The 20,700-nt window shown below is 34.5% G+C and overlaps 6 protein-coding genes and 1 pseudogene across 10 annotated transcripts; 2 read left to right on the top strand and 5 right to left on the bottom strand.

Moving 5' to 3' along the window:
- Window positions 1-1,222: 1,222 nt before the first annotated feature.
- On the bottom strand, window positions 1,223-1,372 carry LOC125853948 (U1 spliceosomal RNA; annotated as a pseudogene).
- LOC125847244 (uncharacterized) lies at window positions 1,223-5,149 on the bottom strand. 5 transcript variants are annotated; one of them, XM_049526906.1, is made up of 6 exons: window positions 4,727-5,149; window positions 3,385-3,519; window positions 2,991-3,028; window positions 2,773-2,839; window positions 1,663-1,992; window positions 1,223-1,395 (listed from the first exon to the last, which is right to left on the bottom strand). In XM_049526906.1, exons 1-6 carry the CDS (start codon window positions 4,955-4,957, stop codon window positions 1,315-1,317), a joined length of 882 nt encoding a protein of 293 aa, XP_049382863.1. In that variant the 5' UTR covers window positions 4,958-5,149; the 3' UTR covers window positions 1,223-1,314. The 5 variants fall into 5 exon arrangements, with proteins under 5 accessions (XP_049382863.1, XP_049382874.1, XP_049382879.1 ...); XM_049526917.1 differs by having other exon boundaries at window positions 1,274-1,390; window positions 4,727-5,145; XM_049526922.1 differs by having other exon boundaries at window positions 1,310-1,428; window positions 4,727-5,145.
- Window positions 5,150-6,404: 1,255 nt separating this feature from the next.
- On the bottom strand, window positions 6,405-8,822 carry LOC125860219 (uncharacterized). Its single transcript, XM_049540146.1, has one exon. The coding sequence runs from the start codon at window positions 8,820-8,822 to the stop codon at window positions 6,405-6,407; it is 2,418 nt and encodes an 805-aa protein (XP_049396103.1).
- A 1,376-nt stretch (window positions 8,823-10,198) lies between these two features.
- On the top strand, window positions 10,199-11,738 carry LOC125847197 (probable polyamine transporter At3g13620). The gene has a single exon (XM_049526872.1). It carries the CDS (start codon window positions 10,269-10,271, stop codon window positions 11,697-11,699), a length of 1,431 nt encoding a protein of 476 aa, XP_049382829.1. The 5' UTR covers window positions 10,199-10,268; the 3' UTR covers window positions 11,700-11,738.
- Window positions 11,739-13,240: 1,502 nt separating this feature from the next.
- Window positions 13,241-15,004, top strand: LOC125860226 (spermidine sinapoyl-CoA acyltransferase-like). The gene is made up of 3 exons (XM_049540153.1): window positions 13,241-14,055; window positions 14,224-14,495; window positions 14,748-15,004. The coding sequence occupies exons 1-3, from the start codon at window positions 13,241-13,243 to the stop codon at window positions 15,002-15,004; spliced, it is 1,344 nt and encodes a 447-aa protein (XP_049396110.1).
- A 946-nt stretch (window positions 15,005-15,950) lies between these two features.
- On the bottom strand, window positions 15,951-17,134 carry LOC125847231 (extensin-1-like). The gene has a single exon (XM_049526898.1). It carries the CDS (start codon window positions 17,128-17,130, stop codon window positions 16,180-16,182), a length of 951 nt encoding a protein of 316 aa, XP_049382855.1. The 5' UTR covers window positions 17,131-17,134; the 3' UTR covers window positions 15,951-16,179.
- A 1,936-nt stretch (window positions 17,135-19,070) lies between these two features.
- LOC125847222 (extensin-2-like) lies at window positions 19,071-20,362 on the bottom strand. Its single transcript, XM_049526891.1, has one exon. It carries the CDS (start codon window positions 20,343-20,345, stop codon window positions 19,254-19,256), a length of 1,092 nt encoding a protein of 363 aa, XP_049382848.1. The 5' UTR covers window positions 20,346-20,362; the 3' UTR covers window positions 19,071-19,253.
- Between the last annotated feature and the right edge of the window lie 338 nt (window positions 20,363-20,700).

A 20,700-nucleotide genomic window follows, 5' to 3' on the forward strand; every position in this document is an offset into this window, starting at 1 on the left:
AAGTTGGCTAAAGTTCAACCCTAAGGTTGATGATGATATTTATGTTGAATAATTAATAGGTATACAAGTGGGGATGGATTTTTTTTTTTTTTTGTCTTTTCTAGTTAGTTTGGTGCATGGTTTTTCCCTTGCTTTTTGGTATGGAAAGCTTATGATTTGTGAAGATTTTTCATGATGTAGACTTCATATATGGAAAAGATGTACACTTTTAGTTCACAAAGAATTTGAAGGCAAAATATATTTTTGCTTTGTCATATTCATTTTCAATTTTCTTTTGTATTTTATACTTTAGGATTTAACATATATACGCTGCAACAACAATAACATATCAAATATAATCTCATAAAGTGGAGTTTGGAAAGGGCAGAGTATACACAAATTGTATCTCTAACTTTGAAGTAAAGAGACTGTTTTCGATAGTTTACTCAAGGAAAAACAATCCAAAGAACTAATTGTGGGATCACACTATTAATGTAATTTACTTGAGCTTTTTCAAACCAATTTTGAATTGTTTTACTTGAGCCAATGATATTTTGGAAACAGCCACTTTACCTCACACAAGATAAGGGTAAAGATCTGCTTACACACTATCCTTCTGTCACGACTCAATTTCTCAGGTCATGATGACACCTACTACATCCTATAAGTAGGTAAGCCTAACTCATAGCCCGAAACCATAAGCAACGGGCTATCAAGCAGAAGTCGTCAATAAGAAGCAAGAAGTTTATTACAAAGCAAAGAAAATGGTAATTAACAGAAATGCAACATCACCAAGACAATGAGCATCTAATCAAAATAAGAGTACAAGACTTTTACAAATACAAAAATTCGCATAAAAACCAAACGAACGATTAAGTGACCGAACTATCTATCCCAACAAGTCATAAAGTACTTGGAGTCGCTATAGGAATGCTCTAAACAACGAAAGGAAGACACAAATACAAAAATGACCTAGAGGGTCATTACACGTTCACAAACTCCACTTATTATTTAATACTAGTTATTAATAGTTAGTAGCACTTATTATGTTGATAGATTAGACAAAAAAAGAAGAAGAAGAGAACAACCGATAGTTGGAGGGTAAAACTCCCAAAATATGATAGGTCTAGTATATTTTTGACCATTAACTCTTCGGGTTATACATACCAAGACTAGCATCAGCATGAACATGATCCAAAAAGAGCGAAAATACGTACGTGGTCTTTTCTAGATTCAGTATCGAATAGGGGCTGCGAGAATGCAGACTTCCACTACCACAAATTATGATGTAGGCTCGACCACTTGAGCTGGCACCCCTCCCAAGTGTAATGGAGTTCACCAGCCTAGGCCATAGGCCTTCTTGATCACCCATTGACTCCGTCTAGGTAAGTCAATAGGTGGATCATGCTTTCTGTACTGAAGTCAATTCAAACTGTTCATCTTGTGCTACTATCAAGATCAACATCAGGTTACAAAAGCACGATTCACCCAAGAATTATACACACAAAGGTCTCATGAAGGCAAAGCTAGTGAAACTTTTCTTGATATTGCAATTTATAGAAGGATTTTAGTTGCATTTTGCATCGTAAATATGTTGTATACAGTTTTTCTGTGGTATCTCATAGACCAAAAAATAAGGCGAAGTAAACAATGAGGACTACTGAGGGGTCATACTAAACTTACCGCTAAGCTTACAAAGAATCCGAGAAATGCACCAGCTATGACTTCAACCTCTGTATGACCAACCTGTTCTTTCAACGGAGCAAAACTAGACGATGAGGCTCTTCTCTCATTGGGTTTAAGCAATAAAGTAGCATTCTTTGACCTTGGTTGAAATGGACTTGATTCCTCTGATAATTGAGGATCGAAGCTCTCTGTATCTGAGGATAATTTCTCTTGTATAGAATCCGTCAAAACATCAAGTTCGTTAGTAGACGGAACTGAGTTTATTTGATTTCTGAACAAAGCTTTATTGAACGCTTTTGCGTGAATGCCTACTTCCCTTCGGACTCCCTACAGAAGCAACATGTTGATGGTGAGACAAACCAGGTGTATAAAACAAGGAAAAGGAAGAACAATTTTTTTTTTACCAATGCAATTTTTCAGTTGAAATTGAACCTTATGTTGCTCGGACTCTTAAAAATGTAGCAAGGTGCATGTCGTATCCTACAAAATAGTGTATTTTTGAAGGATCCACACAGATGCAACATCATTTTTGGAGAGTTTGAGTGTAATAGATTAAACTTGGCCTAGAATATTAATTAGCAAGGACATCGATCTGGTGAAGTGTGAAGGATATGGTTCACGTTTTGAATGTAAGATAGTGTCTAAACATGATTAGCAGCTGAAATGAAACAAAATGTTCGAGCAGTTGGATTTGTATCATCCCCGTGATGATCCAGGCCAAGTCTGATGTGATCCGAGAAACTTAAGGATAGCACGAACCGTATGTACCTTACAAGAATCAGATGATACATATGGTCGAATCCATACTCGGGTAGATATGATGGTATGGTATTATTTTAGGCTTCACATTTTGTGGAAAATTTACACTTTCACGCTATGTTGCTTGGACTCTTGGATAATATTGTCAGGTGTGTATGAATCTCCAAAAGTAGTGCATTTTTAAGGATCAGACATGGGTATGACAACATTTTTAGAGTCCGAGTTCAACAACATAATAGCACAAAGAGAAACTTAGCTCAACTCGTATAGCCTTTGTTTGAAAATATAATTGGTTCACATCTGTTTAACTGGGTAAATGACTGAAAACACTCAAGTTTCGTTACATACCTGTGCATCATACATCACAAGGCCTGCGTAAACCACTGCTAAACCAAAAATCGAATCAGAAAACCCCCTGCAGTTACCGCACTAATAGCATGTCACTCATAGCTAGAAAACACCAACTAGCCAAGAAAAAAGAACTAATTGCAACACTACAATGTTTTCTCCCAAGCTCTAATTCACGCGTAACTTCCATTAGAGGAAAATAGAAAAGGAGTAAATACCTTTCCAAGCCAAGGGCAGTGGCTGTGGCGACTACAGCCTGTCATTTGAAAGTAGATGAAATTAAATGAGACAATAGACAGAAATGGTATGCTGCTCGGACTCTTAAAAAATGCTGCTGGATCTGTGTTGGATCCTCCAAAAGTAGTGCATTTTTGAAGGATCCGACATGAGTGCAGCAACACTGTTGGAGAGTCTGAGCAACATAGCAGAAAAGAAAAGACAACAAAGCTGCTACTTTGTGAATAACTAAATTTTCTTTTATCATAGACTAATCTGGGATTGAACTTTGAAGCGTTGATCAGTTTATCGTAAAACATTGGCTTAGGAAGCAGATGTGTAAATGATAGGTGAAGTTATACAAGGTTGCACAAAGATAGAAAGATGAAATCTTACAGATGAGTGTGTGGAAGGGAAACCCCCAGCCTGAAAGGCAGTCTTGAAATTGAACTCATTGCCATAAAATAGAGATGAAGTAAATGGCTTCATTAGCTGACCAACAGCTGCAGAAATAGCTGCTGCAACCAAAACCTGTGGGGCGGCTTAAACGAATCAATAACATTTAAAGGCATACCATCATACAGCAATGAGATTTTCTGAGACAAATGTCTACATATTAATGAAATCGATGTTTCAGTTTGAGAGACGTTGAGCCATTTTCTGGAATCGTGTACCAAATAAGTAGAGCTCATACAGAGTTCCTAACATAGTAATTGAAGAGAAACAACGGAGAGTTCCTGCTTGACATCTGAGCTAATCGCTTGGTATTATGATAACATAACTTGATTATCCAAAAACAAAGACTAAAAGGACATCTTGCATTATTTTGTTTTGTGTAACATAAACATTAAGTCCAATAAGCGAAATGCCTGGAACAAGAACCAAACGAGACATCTTTCAAGTTTCACCAAACATAATGGATATCGGAACCTAAGAAGCTATGAAGTGGAGTGACTAACCTTGTTACGAATAACATCAGTAAAGTCTTTTATTCCAAACCCATGAAGATTGAAGACACAACAACTTAGGCAAACGTTTATAGGTCAAAGAAGAGTAAGAAAAACATCTACCATGTTTTCCAAGACAGGGAAATACTAGGATTTTGCTTGTTGAGTTCTTGTACATTGAAGTATTATGTCTCACCATTAGCAATGACAATCCAACTGAACTTTAGCTCAATTGATACATAAAGACACCAACTTTACAACATAGTGTAAATCCAACCAATTTAGGATTCTACTTTTGTTTGTTTTAATAACAGTGGTGTTTGAACCAACTCGCACACACCTCAACTAATTCCACTAGTACCTACTAGCTCCCACCAACACATGTAACGTAATGAGAAAAGTCTATCCACCAAGGCTTTTGGACAAATGGCAACAACAACCAATTTGGAATCTAATTGACAAGTTTACACACATTATAAAAACTAACATACAATAGGAGCGGGGGTTTTACCCTGTGCGCACCCAAAGGTAGCGGCTACGGGTTTCCTTGTCATCAAAAAAAATAAAAACTATCATATAATAAGTAACAACCATTCAAACAAATTGTAAGTTAATTTAATCATCTATCTGAAACTGACCCTCCAACTATCACCATAAACAATGACAATCCAACTGAACATAACCCCAATTGATTCATAAAAACACAATCTTTACACAAAAGAACCTTAGAACATCAAGAATTGAAAAAAGATTGCAACTTTTTATCAAACCTATGAAATAGAGTGACTAACCTTGTTATGGACAACATCAGTTATGTCTTCTATACCAAACCCATGAAAACAAACCAACTTAAGCAAAGGTTTATAGGTCATAGAAGAGGAAGAAAAACATCTACCATGTTTTCCAAAACAGGGAAATACTAGGATTTTGGTTGTTGGGTTTTTGTAAATTGAAGGGTTTTGTTTGTTGTAGAAACTTGAAGAAACAGCAGATGGGTAGCCCCAATTCTGCAATAACAACATGTTCCTAAGAGGAGAAGTTTCCCCTTTTTAGATGTGTCCTGTGCTAAACTTTGCTCCAACCAAATGAACTACACAATAGTGATGGAGCTTGTGTGAATTTACTTAATTTTGGTTTTTGTTTTCCCCTTATTGATTCTTTTATTTCTTTTTGTACTTTTCTCAAGGGTATAATGGGTTATGTTGGGAGATTTGTCTAATGGCTAGGATTTTTCAGAGGAAGATGTCATTCGTTTGATGAGAAATAAAAAGGAATATCGAAAATTTGAATGACCCAAGCTAAAGCAATTATTGTTTTGTAAGACAAAGTTGCTCGTTATCTATATTAGTGGGAGGTAGGAGATATATTAAGAAATTAGTGAAGTTAGGAGGAGGCTCCTCTCCAGTGCTAGTGCTACCCTATACAATTGACACGTGTTTAAATGGATCAGATTAATTTTCTTGACTAAATACTATTAACCATGGTCATTACTAATTTTCTTTCTCTCTCATCTCTCCTCTCTTTCCTTTTTAAGCTTAATTCTGCAAGAACTTGTTCTCAATCAGCAAAGAATTTGCTTTGTTAGCAAAAAGATGAAGAATACTAATAACAAAATCGTTTTTTCTTCCCATTATTTTCACACCATAATAAAATAAGACAACATTCAAAGGATGTATTTGGGTTATAAAATTTTAAAAGTCCAACCAAATGAGACTACTTTGAAGCTTGGTTTGATTTCAATGGTGATCGACAAAATTCCGCCGTCTTTTTGTAATATCATTTTTTTCAATTGGAGTTTCTACAAGGGCCAACTAAAGGACCTGGAGAGGGCATGGAAAATGGGTGGAAAAATGTGTTGTCATATATCTTTTTTTTTTTTGTGAAATTCTCCATTGGATTTTTTGGGTTTCTTCTTGTCTTGTGGTATTTATAACTGTAATCTTTAATTGAGGCTACTACTCCATTTCAATCTTTCTCTTTTCAGACTCCCTATTTGTTCATATGTAAATGACAAATCAAATTTAACATTATTGATGTAATTTTAATTTTCAGTTGTTTGATTTACACGAATGACGTTTGATTGCTCTGTTTTTCAGAGAGTTTTTGAAGGGAATGAAGTGTTTATGATTGAGAAAGGAATGAAGGAGAGAGAATTAGTAATAACCATAGTTAATGGTATTTGGTCAAGAAATTAATCTGGTCCATTAAAAAATCAAATTGACTCGTGTCAATTATATAGGATAGCACTGTGGAAAACTAGAGGGATCGGAGAGGAGCCTCGTCCGTGAAGTTATTAGTTTGGACACCGAAGCAGAGGCGTATCTAGGATCTCAAGAACATGGGGGCACCATTATCTTCAAAATAGGCAATTAATTCAATTATATAAATTTTACGGTGAGAACAAGTTGACGAGCAAGTAGGTAGTAGCAATCTTTATATAGTAATATATTAGCAAAAAACATCATTCACTTACAATTGTCCTCGACGAGTTTTCATATTTTGAAAACGGTCAATAATGGCATCATTACTTACATTTTTAAATATACTACGCTCTATATAGCAAACTAAACAACCATTCAAAAGATCTTCATCCATCCTATTACGCAAATCATTCTTTATGTATTTCATTGATGAGAATGCTCTTTCCACGCTTGCGGTAGCAACAGGAATAATCAAAGTTAACTTCACAAGTAGATACACAAGTGACCAAGTTTGATCTAGTTTTGTCTCTATCATCACTTTTGCAAGATCCTTGATTCCCTTCAAGTTGAGAAACTTGCTATCACACTTTTGAGCATAGACAATAAAATCATCAAGTTGAAAATTGAGTTCCCGAAGCTCTTTATCACCAAACTCACTTGGGTAGTACTCGGCTAGTTTCATTATCCTATCCTTGTGAAAATTAGCAAATGAATCAACCGGACTCAAACTAGCCATACCGAGAAGCAAGTCACTAGTCACCACATCAAAACGATTATTGAGTTCTTGAAGTGCCAAATCAATGACGGCATAAAATACTTCCACACGAAAGTGATGCAAATATGAAATATTGGACCTCTTACGCTTCGACTTCCCATTAGAGTAGTCTTCATTCATTTTGGGAATTGAAATTCCATGTTTACCACAAAATAAGCTAACCTCATCCATCATAGAGTCCCATTCATCCTCTCTCATCATTTGCAATCGTTTCTTTGAAAGGTCAAGCAATCCCATAGCATTAACGATATCTTGATCTTTCTTTTGTAAAACTTTATTCAACTCATTCGTCAATAGCAACACCTTAAACATCAAGTGCAACATAAAGACAAATTCAAATTCATGAATCTTGCTCAAAAGATTTTCCGCCGCAAATCTATCAAGATGATATGGACAATCACGTTTCATATCCTTAAGCACATTAACAATTGAAGAAAAAAGAATCAGGAAATTGTCCAAGGTTTTAAAATGAGACCCCCAACGAGTATCACCCGGTCGTTGGAGGCCACGTTCTTGATTCAAACCTTGCCCTGTATGAACTTCTCCAAATTTAAGCAACTCTTCCAACTTATCTTCTTGATGTTGTCGAAGTGAATCTCTGCGTTTAAATGAAGCTCCAATAGTATTCAAAATATTAGTGAGAACATAAAAAAAATTATCCACATCCGAATTCTTTTTGGAAAGACCTACAAGTGCCAATTGCAATTGGTGAGCAAAACAGTGAATAGAATATGCAGATGACGTATCTTGTAAAATCAAAGACTTGAGACCATTTATTTCCCCTTGCATATTACTAGCCCCATCATAACCTTGACCACGTATTTTGGATGTACATAATGAGTGATCCAAAAGCAAAGAATAAATTGCCTTTTTTAATGATTGAGAAGATGTATCATTTACGTGGACAATACCCAAGAATCGCTCTATCACCATTCCACTTTTGTTGACATATCTCAAAATTAGAGCCATTTGCTCCTTATGAGAAACATCCTTTGATTCATCAACTAATATTCCAAAATAATCACCGTCCAAGTCTTCAATGATAGCCTTAGTTGTTTCTTTAGCACAAGCCTCCACAATATCTTTTTGAATTGTCGGACAAATCATCATATCATTTTGTGGAGCATTACCTAATATTACTCTTCCCACATCAAAACTTCTATCCCCATACCATTTCAAAAGTTCAAGAAAAGCACCCTTATATTCGGAACCTTCACTTTCATCATGTCCACGAAATGGAAATTCCGATGTTAAGAGAAATCTTGCTACATCAATTGAGGCATTTAAACGCATCCGATAATCACTTCTTGCCTTTTCACTTTGCTTGTCAAAAGAAGATTGGATCGATTGCCGTTGGTTTTTCAAATCTTGCATCCTATTGAAACATTTATGATGGATACTATTTACCTTACCAACATGTTTTTTGAATCTTTCTAAAGCTTTGTTCCAACACCTAAAACCATCTCTTGTAAATGAATCTCTGGCATTTCCACGACTTTCAAGTTCATTCTTGAACAAATAACAACACAAACAAAATGCCGCATCTGCTTTAATGCTATATTCCAACCATTGAGATCTTCTCTTAAACCAAGTTGGTCGAAATTGACGCATTTTATCTACAAACTTAGTTTTAGGGAAGATATGATCAACAGGTTGACATGGCTTTTTTTGAATGTAATACCTCCTTACCGCATCTCGAATATTAGGACCATAAGATGAAATAGGCATTCGATCTTTGGGATCTGCTTCAAGAGAGTTAAAATCAAGCATACTATCCATATTTGAAAGTGGAAAAGAATTTGTATGTCTTTGAACTTTCGGAGCAACTTGTGAACTCACAAATGGTTGATTAGAGCTAGAACTTGGTTGGCCATCTTTTGGCTTTGGTAATTTGATGAGAAACTTATCCATTTATGATTTGATGAATTGATTGTAAGAATTATTTTACCTACAAAATTAAATATTCACACTTCTATTCAATCTTATAAAAACAAAATAATTTTTAAAAAATATAAGCGCAAATAACAAGTTTACTAATGAAGGAATCACAATTATTAGATAACTATTTAGTAATCAAGAAATTCTTATAAATTTAAATATTCAAGCAATCAAATAATGGAACCACTTCATAAATCAAGAAAAACATATAAAACAAATGAAGTACATTAATAAATAATTTTTTTTTTAGATAACATATCTTGTTACTTGTTCTCAAATCTCACTTCTCCTTCACCATGAACAACAAAGTGGAAATGTGGAATGAAGCCAAAAGAAGAACAATATGATGTCTTTACTCCTTTTTACCTTTTAGTTTAGGGCTTTGAAAAGTCAAAAGAAAAAGTTAAAAAAAATAAATAAGAAAAACGTCTAAATAAAGAAGGAAAGGAGAAAAAGAAAGTAAAAAATATAATTTGACTTTATTGACACTTCTAGCTTAAGGTCTAAACATAGCTAATGCAACCTAAAAATATGGGTATTTGAACCTCTTTTTATTTATAAATTATTAAAAAGATCTATGAAAAGTGACACATTTTGTTATATTAATTAAAAATTAAAAATGTTAATGTTGATAGAAAAATTTGAACCACAAATCTATAAGTTATGCACCCCCTATTTGTACTTACTTATCAATATACTAGAGTATTCTTTTTAACTTTGGGTTCACCAATACAAATTTAAAAAGATAATTAGAAAAACAGTAGTATTATATAGGGGTTAGGAAGGGGAGGATGGGTGCATGTGAACCCCCTCCCCTTCATATACATACGCCTCTGCACCGAAGTTAAGAAAATATAACTAAAGAGAGATTGGAAAAATAAAATAAAATTTTGTAGTATTAAATTTATTTCTTCAATATTCTCTTTACGAATCATTAATCCAAATTCATATGAAAGGTCTCATTTAAGAAAACACTATTGAATCTATGGCTTTGAGAAGTTGAGAGACTAAAAAAAGCCCAAATCTATCGACCTTAGTAAGAGTCGTACCTTGGTAGGTGAAGAGGCTGATTCCAGTGAGGAATTGATATTATCTTAGTTGGACAAGAGATTTTGACAACTGTATTAGAAATCACAAAAAGTATATTAGATATTATTCGGCTAGAAAGAAAAATGCTTGTAATAATAAAAGACCGTATTTTCTATCGAAGATAATTCTATTGTTAAAATTGGAACATTAAAATTAAGTAAACAATAGAAGAAGAAAACAAACATGAGAAATTTTTGGATCACAATAATAAATGTAACCAAAATTTGCATCTAAGATCTTCAAAACAAAAAAAAAGTCCAACACTTTCCCATCTTTGAAAAGAGGAAAAAAAAGAAAGCTTTTTTCCCTCATTTTCTTTGCAGTTACACCATGAAAGCTTCTGAAATTCCTTCTTCATCTCAACACCTTCTTGAAAATGAAGATCAACCCACTACCCTCACCCCTACCCCCACCCCCACCAAAAACTCCAAGAAATTAGCTCTTATACCACTTATTTTCATCATCTTTTTTGAGGTATCTGGTGGCCCTTATGGTGCAGAAGCAGCAATTGGGGCAGCTGGACCTCTTCTTGCAATTCTTGGATTTCTGATTTTCCCATTTATTTGGAGTGTCCCTGAAGCTCTTGTAACTGCTGAACTTGCTACTACTTTCCCAGGTAATGGGGGTTTTGTTATTTGGGCTGATAAAGCTTTTGGACCCTTTTGGGGTTCTTTAATGGGTTCTTGGAAATTACTTAGTGCTGTTTGTAACTTAGCTTCTTACCCTGTTCTTTGTTTAGATTACATTAAATTGATTTACCCAATTCTTGATTCTGGTTTACCCAGGTATATTGCTATTTTCTTCATATCTATGTTCTTATCTTTCTTGAATTACTTAGGTTTGTCTATAGTTGGTTACACTGCTGTTGTTCTTGGTGTGCTTTCCCTTTGCCCCTTTTGGTTAATTACATTGTTTTCAATTCCAAAGATTGATCCTAGTAGATGGTTGAGTTTAGGCCAAAAGGGTGTTAAAAAAGATTGGAACTTGTTCTTTAATACCCTTTTTTGGAACTTGAATTTTTGGGATAATGCTAGTACTTTAGCTGGTGAAGTTGAACAACCTCAAAAGACATTTCCTAAGGCACTTTTTTCAGCTGGGATTGTTACATGTATTAGTTATGTGTTACCACTTTTGGGTACTAGTGGTGCTGTCCCTTTGGAACAAGGTGAGTGGATTGATGGTTATTTTGCTAATTTGGCTTCTATGATTGCTGGAAATTGGTTGAAGTATTGGATGGAACTTGGGATTGTTCTGTCTGTGATTGGTTTGTATGAGGCTCAGTTGAGTAGTTGTGCTTACCAGATTCTTGGAATGGCTGAGATGGGGTTGTTGCCTCGGGTTTTCGGTGTAAGATCAGAATGGTTCAATACACCTTGGGTTGGGATTCTTGTACCAACACTAGTAGCATTGGTTGTGTCCTACATGACATTCACGGACATCGTGTCATCTGTGAATTTCTTGTATAGTCTCGGGATGTTGTTAGAGTTTGCGTCGTTTTTGTGGTTGAGGAGGAAGATGCCTAAAGCTAAGAGGCCGTATCGAGTGCCATTGTCAATGCCAGGACTGTTGCTGATGTGCTTCATTCCATCTTGTTTTCTGGTTTATGTTATGTTTGTTGCTCATAGCACCGTGTATATAGTCAGTGCCTTGCTCACTGCTTTCGCCATTGCTTGGTACTTCTTCATGGAGTTTTGTAAAACCAAGATGTGGTTTGATTTTGAAACTGTTGATCAACACAAAGTTGATGATGAGATATTTTGATCCACCGAGTTTCAAACCATGCACCAGCTTGCCCTCGAGGATTTCTTGATATATAATAAAGAATTGTAAGTTTGATTTATTTATCATTTCTCATGTCTTTTTCGTATTGTAAAGTATTGGGAACACGAGTAATGTGATTCTTTGAACACACCTTGGATTGGAATTCTTGTACAGCATTGGTTGTATCCTTCTTGACATTTGCAAACATCGCGTTGTTTGTGAATTTCTTGTATAGTTCAGAATGATGCTAGAGTTCGCGTTGTTTTTGGTGTTGAGGAGGAAATGCCTAACGCTAAGAGGTCGTATCAAGTGCCATTGTCAATGCCAGGGTTGGTGGTGGTGTGCTAAGCTTCGTTCCGTCTTGTTTTCTAGTTTATGTTATGGTTGGTACTTCTTCATGGAGTTATGTAAAACCAAGATGTGGTTTGGTTTTCAAAGTTCTAAAGACAAGGTTGGTGATGACATTTTTTAATCCATCGAGTTTCGAACTGTGCACCAGCTGGCCCTTGAAGATTTTTTTCTTGATGTAAAATAAAATAAAAACGTTAGTTTGATTTATGTATGAATTTATGATGTGTTTGCTTAGTGTAAAGTAGTTGGAACATGTAAAATGTGATTATTTCTTAATTTGAGTTGAAGATTTGCTTGTTGACTTTTCTCCAATTATTGCTTAAAATCTTTAATGTAATAATAAAAGATATTGAAGTCCTATATTTTCATGAAATTGTAAATTGACCCCTTATTTTCTTTCTTTTGGCACTATTGGAATAGTATTAAAAAAAACCATACATGTGAAAGAGTCTAATAATAATAATTCATGGGATTAAGTACTAGCCACTTTTTGATTTGATCAAATGAAAAATTATTTCTTGATTTTCAAATCAGACAAGCAATATTTAATGAAGGGATGACAAGTTTCTGAAGAAGGGATGCATATTGTACCATAGACGACTTGTTGATAAAAGTGAAAAACTTGTTGACAAATCTTAATGAGAACGTTGAGTCTCGAAAAACATATTTCTTGTGTAACAACATTGGCAAGTCTCATACATGACATAATATTATAATTCATAATTTACTCGATTATTAATCACTAAGTCACACACTTAACTAAGTTTGTAGTTTCATTGAATGTTCAATTAATGTCTGTATAATGGAATATTTATCCCACCAAACAATGAGTGGTACAACAGCAAGAAAGAAACAAGTGAAGTGGCATGACAAATATCAGCGCGGAAATGGATTCAAGATTTTAAGTTTTATGTATTTTTAACTCAGATTATAGTTAACTATTTATAAATCAATTTTAAAAGTTCAAGTTAATGATCAGTCAAAATATAATAATTCAAAAATAAAGAGCCATTAACCACCCCTTTCCCACCAAAAATAAATAAATAAAAAAAAAGCATCAACATGTTTCATTCAACTTTTTTTGCTACCTACCAAATTTTCAAACTATATAAACAAGAAGTGTACAATAGTCTATAAGGCAATCATTATTCTCCTACCGCCACCATTCTCGTCCGTCCACCGCCACGAAAATGGACGTAAAAATCGAGGAAACAACTGTAATTCACCCGTCAACACCTCCTTTCATCGACGACCACATCCTCTCTCTATCCCACCTAGACACAGACATAAACCTTCATGTCACATTTCGGTACCTCCGGGTCTATGTCAACGACCCGGAAATCCAACCCATAGAACGACCCGACCCATTTCAAGTTGTCACATCTTCTCTCTCATCCACCCTTGTCCACTACTACCACTACACGGGTAGCCTTATTCGACGTGAAGACGAACACTTGGAGCTCCACTGTCATGCTGGCAGTGGGGTCCCCGTGGCATGTGGCGTGGTGGATTGTACCTTGAGTGGAATTAACTACCTTGATGATTACCATGATGTGAATTTCATCGAAAAATTGGTACCCGACCCGAAAGGGGAAGATGCTTTGACCCGACCCTTTATTCTCCAAGTGACCCGGTTTGAGTGTGGCGGGTGGGTTCTTGGAGCCGCGATCCATCACTCGTTATGTGATGGACTCGGGGCAACCCTTTTTTTCAATACAATGGCGGAGCTAGCTCGTGGGTCGGGTCGGGTCAAATTCGAACCGGTCTGGAACCGATCAAAATTACTCGGACCGAGGAACCCGCCCCGAGTCGAGTTCCCATTTCATGAGTTCCTTAGTTTGGATAAAAACTCTTTGCCTTATATCGAACCGAGTAAACCAGCGGTTCGAGAGTGTTTTAAGGTGAAGGATGAGTGGTTGAACCGGCTTAAGGGTTTTTTACATGAACAATCCGGTTCAAATTATACTACTTTTGAGGCATTGGGAGCTTTTATATGGAGAGCAAGGTATATATAATCTTGACTTTTAAAAATTAATTTTATATATATATATATTCTAGAAAGGTACGCAAAAATATATCAATTCGAATTTTTTTTACTTGTTATAATAAAATATTGTCAAATAAAGTAATCAGTATTATAGAAAGATCTAATATAAGATCTATGTGAATACAGGGTGAAGGCAAGTAAAATTCCAAGTGAAGAAAAAGTGAAATTTGCATATGCAACAAATATAAGAAGAATAACAATACCAAAATTGCCCTTTGGCTATTGGGGAAATGGATGTGTCCCAATGTATGTTCAATTTCTTGCACAAGAACTTGTGAATCAACCATTGTCAAAAACTGCAGATTCAATCAAGAAGAGTAAATTCAACACGACCGATGAATACGTAAGATCGTTCATCGATTTCCAGGAACTGCATTACCATGAAGGGATTACGGCAGGTAATTCTTAGCACTGAACTCGTTGTACTTTTGAAATTTAGATATTTGTTGAAAGGAGAATTTGCACTTTTAGTCCCTCTAATATTAATAAAATTGTATTTTAGTCCTTGTAATATCTGACTAAGTAATTTAACCTTCGATTAATGTACATTCACTAATAAATTTTGAATCTGTCACTGATATTTATATTGATTGATGAAAATATTGAATTCAGTTAAATCTGTTAATTAAATTCTGAATCCGTCTCTGCAGGTAATAGGGTGAGTGGTTTCACTGATTGGAGACATTTGGGACATGCAACTGTTGATTTTGGATGGGGTGGTCCAGTGACTGTTTTTCCACTTTCAAGGCACTTAGTTGGAAGTATTGAGCCTTGTTTTTTCTTGCCCTATTCTTCTACTAATGAAGGGGGAAAAAATGGATTCAAAGTTTTGGTGTATTTGCAAGAAGAAGCAATGGTTGATTTCAAAAAAGAGATGAAGAAATTGGAACATATTGTTCTTTCTTGATTTTAGTAATTTGAGTGTTTTCTTTGGGGTAGTGGTGGGTGGTGGGTGGGGGGTGGGGGGTAGAAGACAGAGGGTAGGGGAAATAATTGTGTGATTGTAAGGTAGTAAGAGAAATGAAGAATGGTCATCAAATAAAAGAAATATAATTATGAGAATTAAGATGATTTTACTTTTGTTTTTAATTATGATACAAACATTTATTGTTGCCTCTTCATTTAAAAAAAAAGAAAGAGATTTAACATTTTCTTCCTCAAGCAAAAGTTTATATGTGTACAAGCTAAGAAAAAAAAAGAGATTTATGGTTTATGCATTAACAACCTAAAAGAATATTTGTATATTCATGTTAGTTATAAGGTAATAACTAGTAAAAAAAAAAATTATGGTTGTACATTAATTCGCAACCTAATAGAAATAATATTGTAACTAATGTTAAACTTTAGCTTGTACACAAATATATGACTCGATATATCGACTGATATATGATAGTAAAGAACATTTTGGATGTAACTGTGATAGATATCGACGATTACCCTTCTTGTGCAAGATGATCAGAGGACTCTATGTGAAAAGAATTCATCATTTCTAGTTTTTCGAAATGAAAAATCATTAAAAGAAAGTCAAAATCGAATTCATCTATTAATTGATCTTTTTCAATTAAAAATTTTAGTCAATTAATCAATCCGTTTAATCATTCTAGAGACATTGTTGATCTTAGCTAAGATTCTATCAATTTTAATTTTGAAATTTTTTTGTTTTGTGAGGCAGTTATTATAGGAACTATTAACACTATCTTATAAGCTATATACACACATTTAAAAACAAATCATGTATTGACTAGAATCACATATGTTTTTAAGAATGCAATTATCATCATTTGATTAGATCAAAAGGAGGTTGATACAATAAGCCAAAATGTTATATTTTGATTAGATCAAAAGGAGGTTGATACAATGAGCCAAAATGTTGGAGATCTCAACATCTTACATAAATATAAAAAATTGCATATTATAAATTATTAGTACAAAAGATCACATAACAAGAAAAATCGACCCTTTGGGAAAACACACATACAAATTTAGCAGTTGAAATGGAATTTCTCCAATTAGGAGGAAGAAAAGGATTTAAGAGTAAAAGAAATGGTGAAATGGTTGAAGTGAATTGTTTGATAAATATTTCTAGTAGACTGGTGGTGGTGGTGGAGGTGAGTAGTATGATGGCGATTGTTCATAGGTCTTTGGTGGAGGAGGAGGTGATTTGTATGAAGGTGTAGATTCTTCGTAGTATGGTGGAGGGGGAGGGGATTTATAGGAAGGGGTAGATTCTTCGTAGTATGGTGGAGGAGGAGGAGATTTATAGGAAGGTGTAGATTCTTCGTAGTATGGTGGAGGAGGAGGGGATTTATAGGAAGGGGTAGATTCTTTGTAGTATGGTGGAGGGGGAAGGGAGTTATAGTAAGAAGGTGATTTCTCATAATAAGTTGGTGGTGGTGGTGGAGGAGACTTGTAGTAAACTGGCGACTTGTAATATTTTGTTGGTGATGGTGATTTGTAATATTTTGAAGGAGTAGGTGATTTATAATACTTTCCAGGTGATGGAGATTTGTAGTACTTTGCAGGAGCTGGTGACTTGTAGTACTCTTTTGAAGGGACATGTGCCTTGTAGTAATTCTTTGAAGGAGCTGGTGACTTGTAATACTTCACTACCACTGGAGCCTTGTAGTATTGTTTCGAAGGAGCAGGTGACTTGTAATACTTCGTAACAACAGGTGCCTTGTAGTAGTGCTTTGAAGGAGTGTGTGACTTGTAATACTTCGTAATAATAGGTGCCTTGTAGTAGTGCTTTGAAGGAGCATGGGGCTTGTAATACTTCGCAACAATAGGTGTCTTGTAGTAGTGTTTTGAAGGAGCATGCGACTTGTAATAGTAATGTGATGGAGAATGTTCAACATGTTTTTCCGGTTTCTTGTAGTATGGAGAAGGTGCTTTGTAGTCTTTCTTAGAATTGTAAGAAGGTGAATGAGAAGTATAGTCATAAGAGTAGTCAGCAACAACAGTGCTGGCTACAAAGCAAATTGCCAAAGCAAATGCAAGTAGAGGCCATTGCCCCAAATTTCCAAAGCTTCTCATTTTGATTTTTATGGGGAAAAAAAAAGATAGAACTAAGACTTTTGTTGCATAGTTGAGTTGGGATCTTTGGTTTTTATAGTAGCAAAAGTAACATCCTTAGCTTCTTGAGATTAATGTAATGACTTTATGGTTAGCCACTAAGATCATTATATTAATTAAAGTCCAAATAAATATTAGTTTACTTTAATTAGTGGCTAACATTTCATTTTGGTGATTGAAAAAATATTTTGCAAGTGGGATAATTTAGAAAGAATATATAAGTTGACTTGTATATTGAACATTGAAGTTCAAAAACAACAAGGCAAAAAGAAAGATATACACACACTAGATTATACCTTACATAAGTCATTTATAAGGCGAATTATTTTTCGTAGAAAATATTTTCCTTCCTACCAAACGCATCCTAAGACTCGGAGCTCACCTTGTACGATGCATTCTTAGTAAAACATTTGAGGCATCGCAAATCAACACTTCAAGAATGTGTTCAACGCGCAATTGTATTAGGCTTGGGGATCGTCCCATCATTTTTGTGCAATCGAATATATATCGAAAACAATCTTTTTAGTATTTATATATCTTCAAAAGCCATCTTTATTGATCATAAATTAGAAGTTGAACACATTGAAACTCAAAATTAGAGGTTCTTATATCTTATATTCTACTCTAGGAATATTACAATTTTGATGTTTTAAGTTTTTCAAGATCCTCATTATGCAACCTCCATATTTCTTTGTTTCTTTTTAACGATCTCATCCGCAGTGAGTGTTTATATCAAATCAATGAATGCATGTCATGTGTTTGAAAATACAGTAATATCATATAACCATGATTAATGATGTATATATATATATATATATATATATATATATACACACACTCTATTAAATTATATATCTAATTACAGTAAGTTACATCAATATAATGTAAACACCCGATGCGAGTAAGTATTTACCTAACTATATTATCCTTGTTTCCTCGGGTATAGAAATGTTAGGGAATAACAAACATATATATATATTCACTCTATTAAATTATATATCTAATTACAATAAGTTACATATCAGATGTAAACACGCGATGCGAGTAAGTATTTACCTAACTATATTATCCATGTTTCCTCGGGTATAGAAATGTTAGGGAATAACACACAACTTAAAAATATCCATATCTAATCATTACTCTTTTATTGAAGAATAATTGTATAATGTTGGAGTTGTATTATATCATGTAATTAAGAGTAACTGATCCTATAACTTATAAGGCTAAATATCATTTTAAATTTATTTATCTAAAACTTGGTTGTATCACAATCATCAAGAAATTCAACAATGGAAAGAGTTGTCTTTAAACGCTAAATGAATTTTTCTCGTGTGTCTAAGCTTTGGTGGAGTAAAGTTACTCGATCCTTATATTAGTGGGAACTAGATAACAAGTACATGAAAGGAATATATAGTTGTTGCACACACAAATTGATCCAGACACAATTCGACTAATTAATTAAAGAGAGAGATATTCAAATAATAATTCTAAGAAAATGTATTTTGATTATTTAAATCTGAAAGAGTCGAGGGTACATATGACGATTTGTTTCCAAATAAATTTGATTTCATTCATATTTATGGATCGTTAGGTGTTGTAGTTGAGTTGTATTTTCTGTTATTATATAAAGTTGATTGTATATTTCATAGTTATATTAGAATTTTTTAGAATATGCTAACTTTTTCACGTTTTATTTTATTTTAAGATTTTACAATTTTAATATATTTATTCTTGTTTCATACTATTTATGAATTTAGATATTAAAAAAAGTAGTAATTTCACCAATTTTTTTAGTAGATAGGTTACAAACTATTATAGGAAAAATAAATCTCTAGAGATAATGAGTTCAATTAACAATTCAGATACAGTATTATACAAAGAAGATAGGTAATAATCTTGATACAATTAGGAACTTACTTAATCCTCAAGTTATTAATACATAATACAATTCATTAGAACAAAACAATATCGAACACACAATAAGCAAAGCCCATCATTGCGACAAGCATATATTAAATTTTGGAAGAAAAAATGGAATTAAAATAGGATGTAAAAGTCATGGAAGTGATAGAGTTATTGAACGTTTAGTAGTACGTTGGTGGAGGAGATGCTGGCGGCGGTGGAGGTGAAGCATAGATGACAGTTTGCTCGTACTCCTGAGGTGGAGGTGGTGAGTTATAGGTTGTAGGTGATTGTTCATAGTACTTTGGTGGAGGTGGAGGAGATTTATAGGAAGGCGTAGATTCTTCTACGTATGGTGGAGGGGGAGGGGATTTATAGGAAGGCGTAGATTCTTTGTAGTATGGGGGAGGGGGAGGGGATTTATAAGAAGGGGTAGATTCTTTGTAGTATGGTGGTGGGGGAGGGGATTTATAAGAAGGGGTAGATTCTTTGTAGTATGGTGGAGGGGGAGGGGAGTTGTAGTAAGAAGGTGATTTCTCATAATAAGTTGGTGGTGGTGGTGGAGACTTGTAGTAAACTGGCGACTTGTAATATTTTGTAGGTGATGGTGATTTATAATATTTAGAAGGAGTAGGTGATTTGTAATATTTTGATGGAGTAGGCGACTTGTAGTACTTTGCAGGTGATGGTGACTTGTAGTAGTACTTTGAGGGAGTTGGCGCCTTATAGTACTTCTTTAAAGGGGCAGGTGACTTGTAATACTTCTCTACCACCGGTGCCTTGTAGTAGTGTTTCGAAGGAGCAGGTGACTTGTAATACTTCACAACCACTGGTGCCTTGTTGTAATTCTTTGAAGGAGCTGGTGACTTGTAATACTTCACAACCACGGGTGCCTTGTAGTAGTGCTTTGAAGGAGCATGTGACTTGTAATACTTCGTAACAACAGGTGCCTTGTAGTAGTGTTTTGAAGGAGCATGTGACTTGTAATACTTCGCAACAACAGGCGCCTTATAGTAGTGCTTTGAAGGAGCATGTGACTTGTAATACTTCGCTACAACAGGTGTCTTATAGTAATGTTTTGAAGGAGCATGTGACTTGTAATAATAATGCGATGGAGAATGTTCAACATGTTTTTCCGGCTTCTTGTAGTATGGAGAGGGTGAATGAGAAGTATAGTCATAAGAGTAGTCAGCAACAACAGTGCTAGCTACAAAGCAAAATGCCAAAGCAAATGCAAGTAGATGCCATTGCCCCAAATTTCCAAAGCTTCTCATTTTGATTTTTGGAGAAAAAAGATAGAACTAAGACTTGTGTTGCATAGTTGAGTTGGGATCTTTGGTTTTTATAGTAGCAAAGTAATATACTTCTTGAGATTAATTAATGTAATGGTTTCATGGTTAGCCACTAAGATGATAGGAAAGTCCAAATAAAGATTAGTTTAGTGTAATTAGTGGCAAGCATTTATTTTGGTGATTGAAAAAATAATTTGCAAGTAGGCTAATTTAGAAATAATAGATAAGTTGACTTGAATATTGAACATGAAGTTCAAAAACAAGGCAAAAAGATCATATACACACACCAGATTACAACAACAACAATATATTCAGTATAATTTCACAAAGTAAGGTC

The sequence above is a fragment of the Solanum stenotomum genome, chromosome 1 (genome assembly GCF_019186545.1).
Source record: "Solanum stenotomum isolate F172 chromosome 1, ASM1918654v1, whole genome shotgun sequence".
Lineage (NCBI taxonomy): Eukaryota > Viridiplantae > Streptophyta > Magnoliopsida > Solanales > Solanaceae > Solanum > Solanum stenotomum.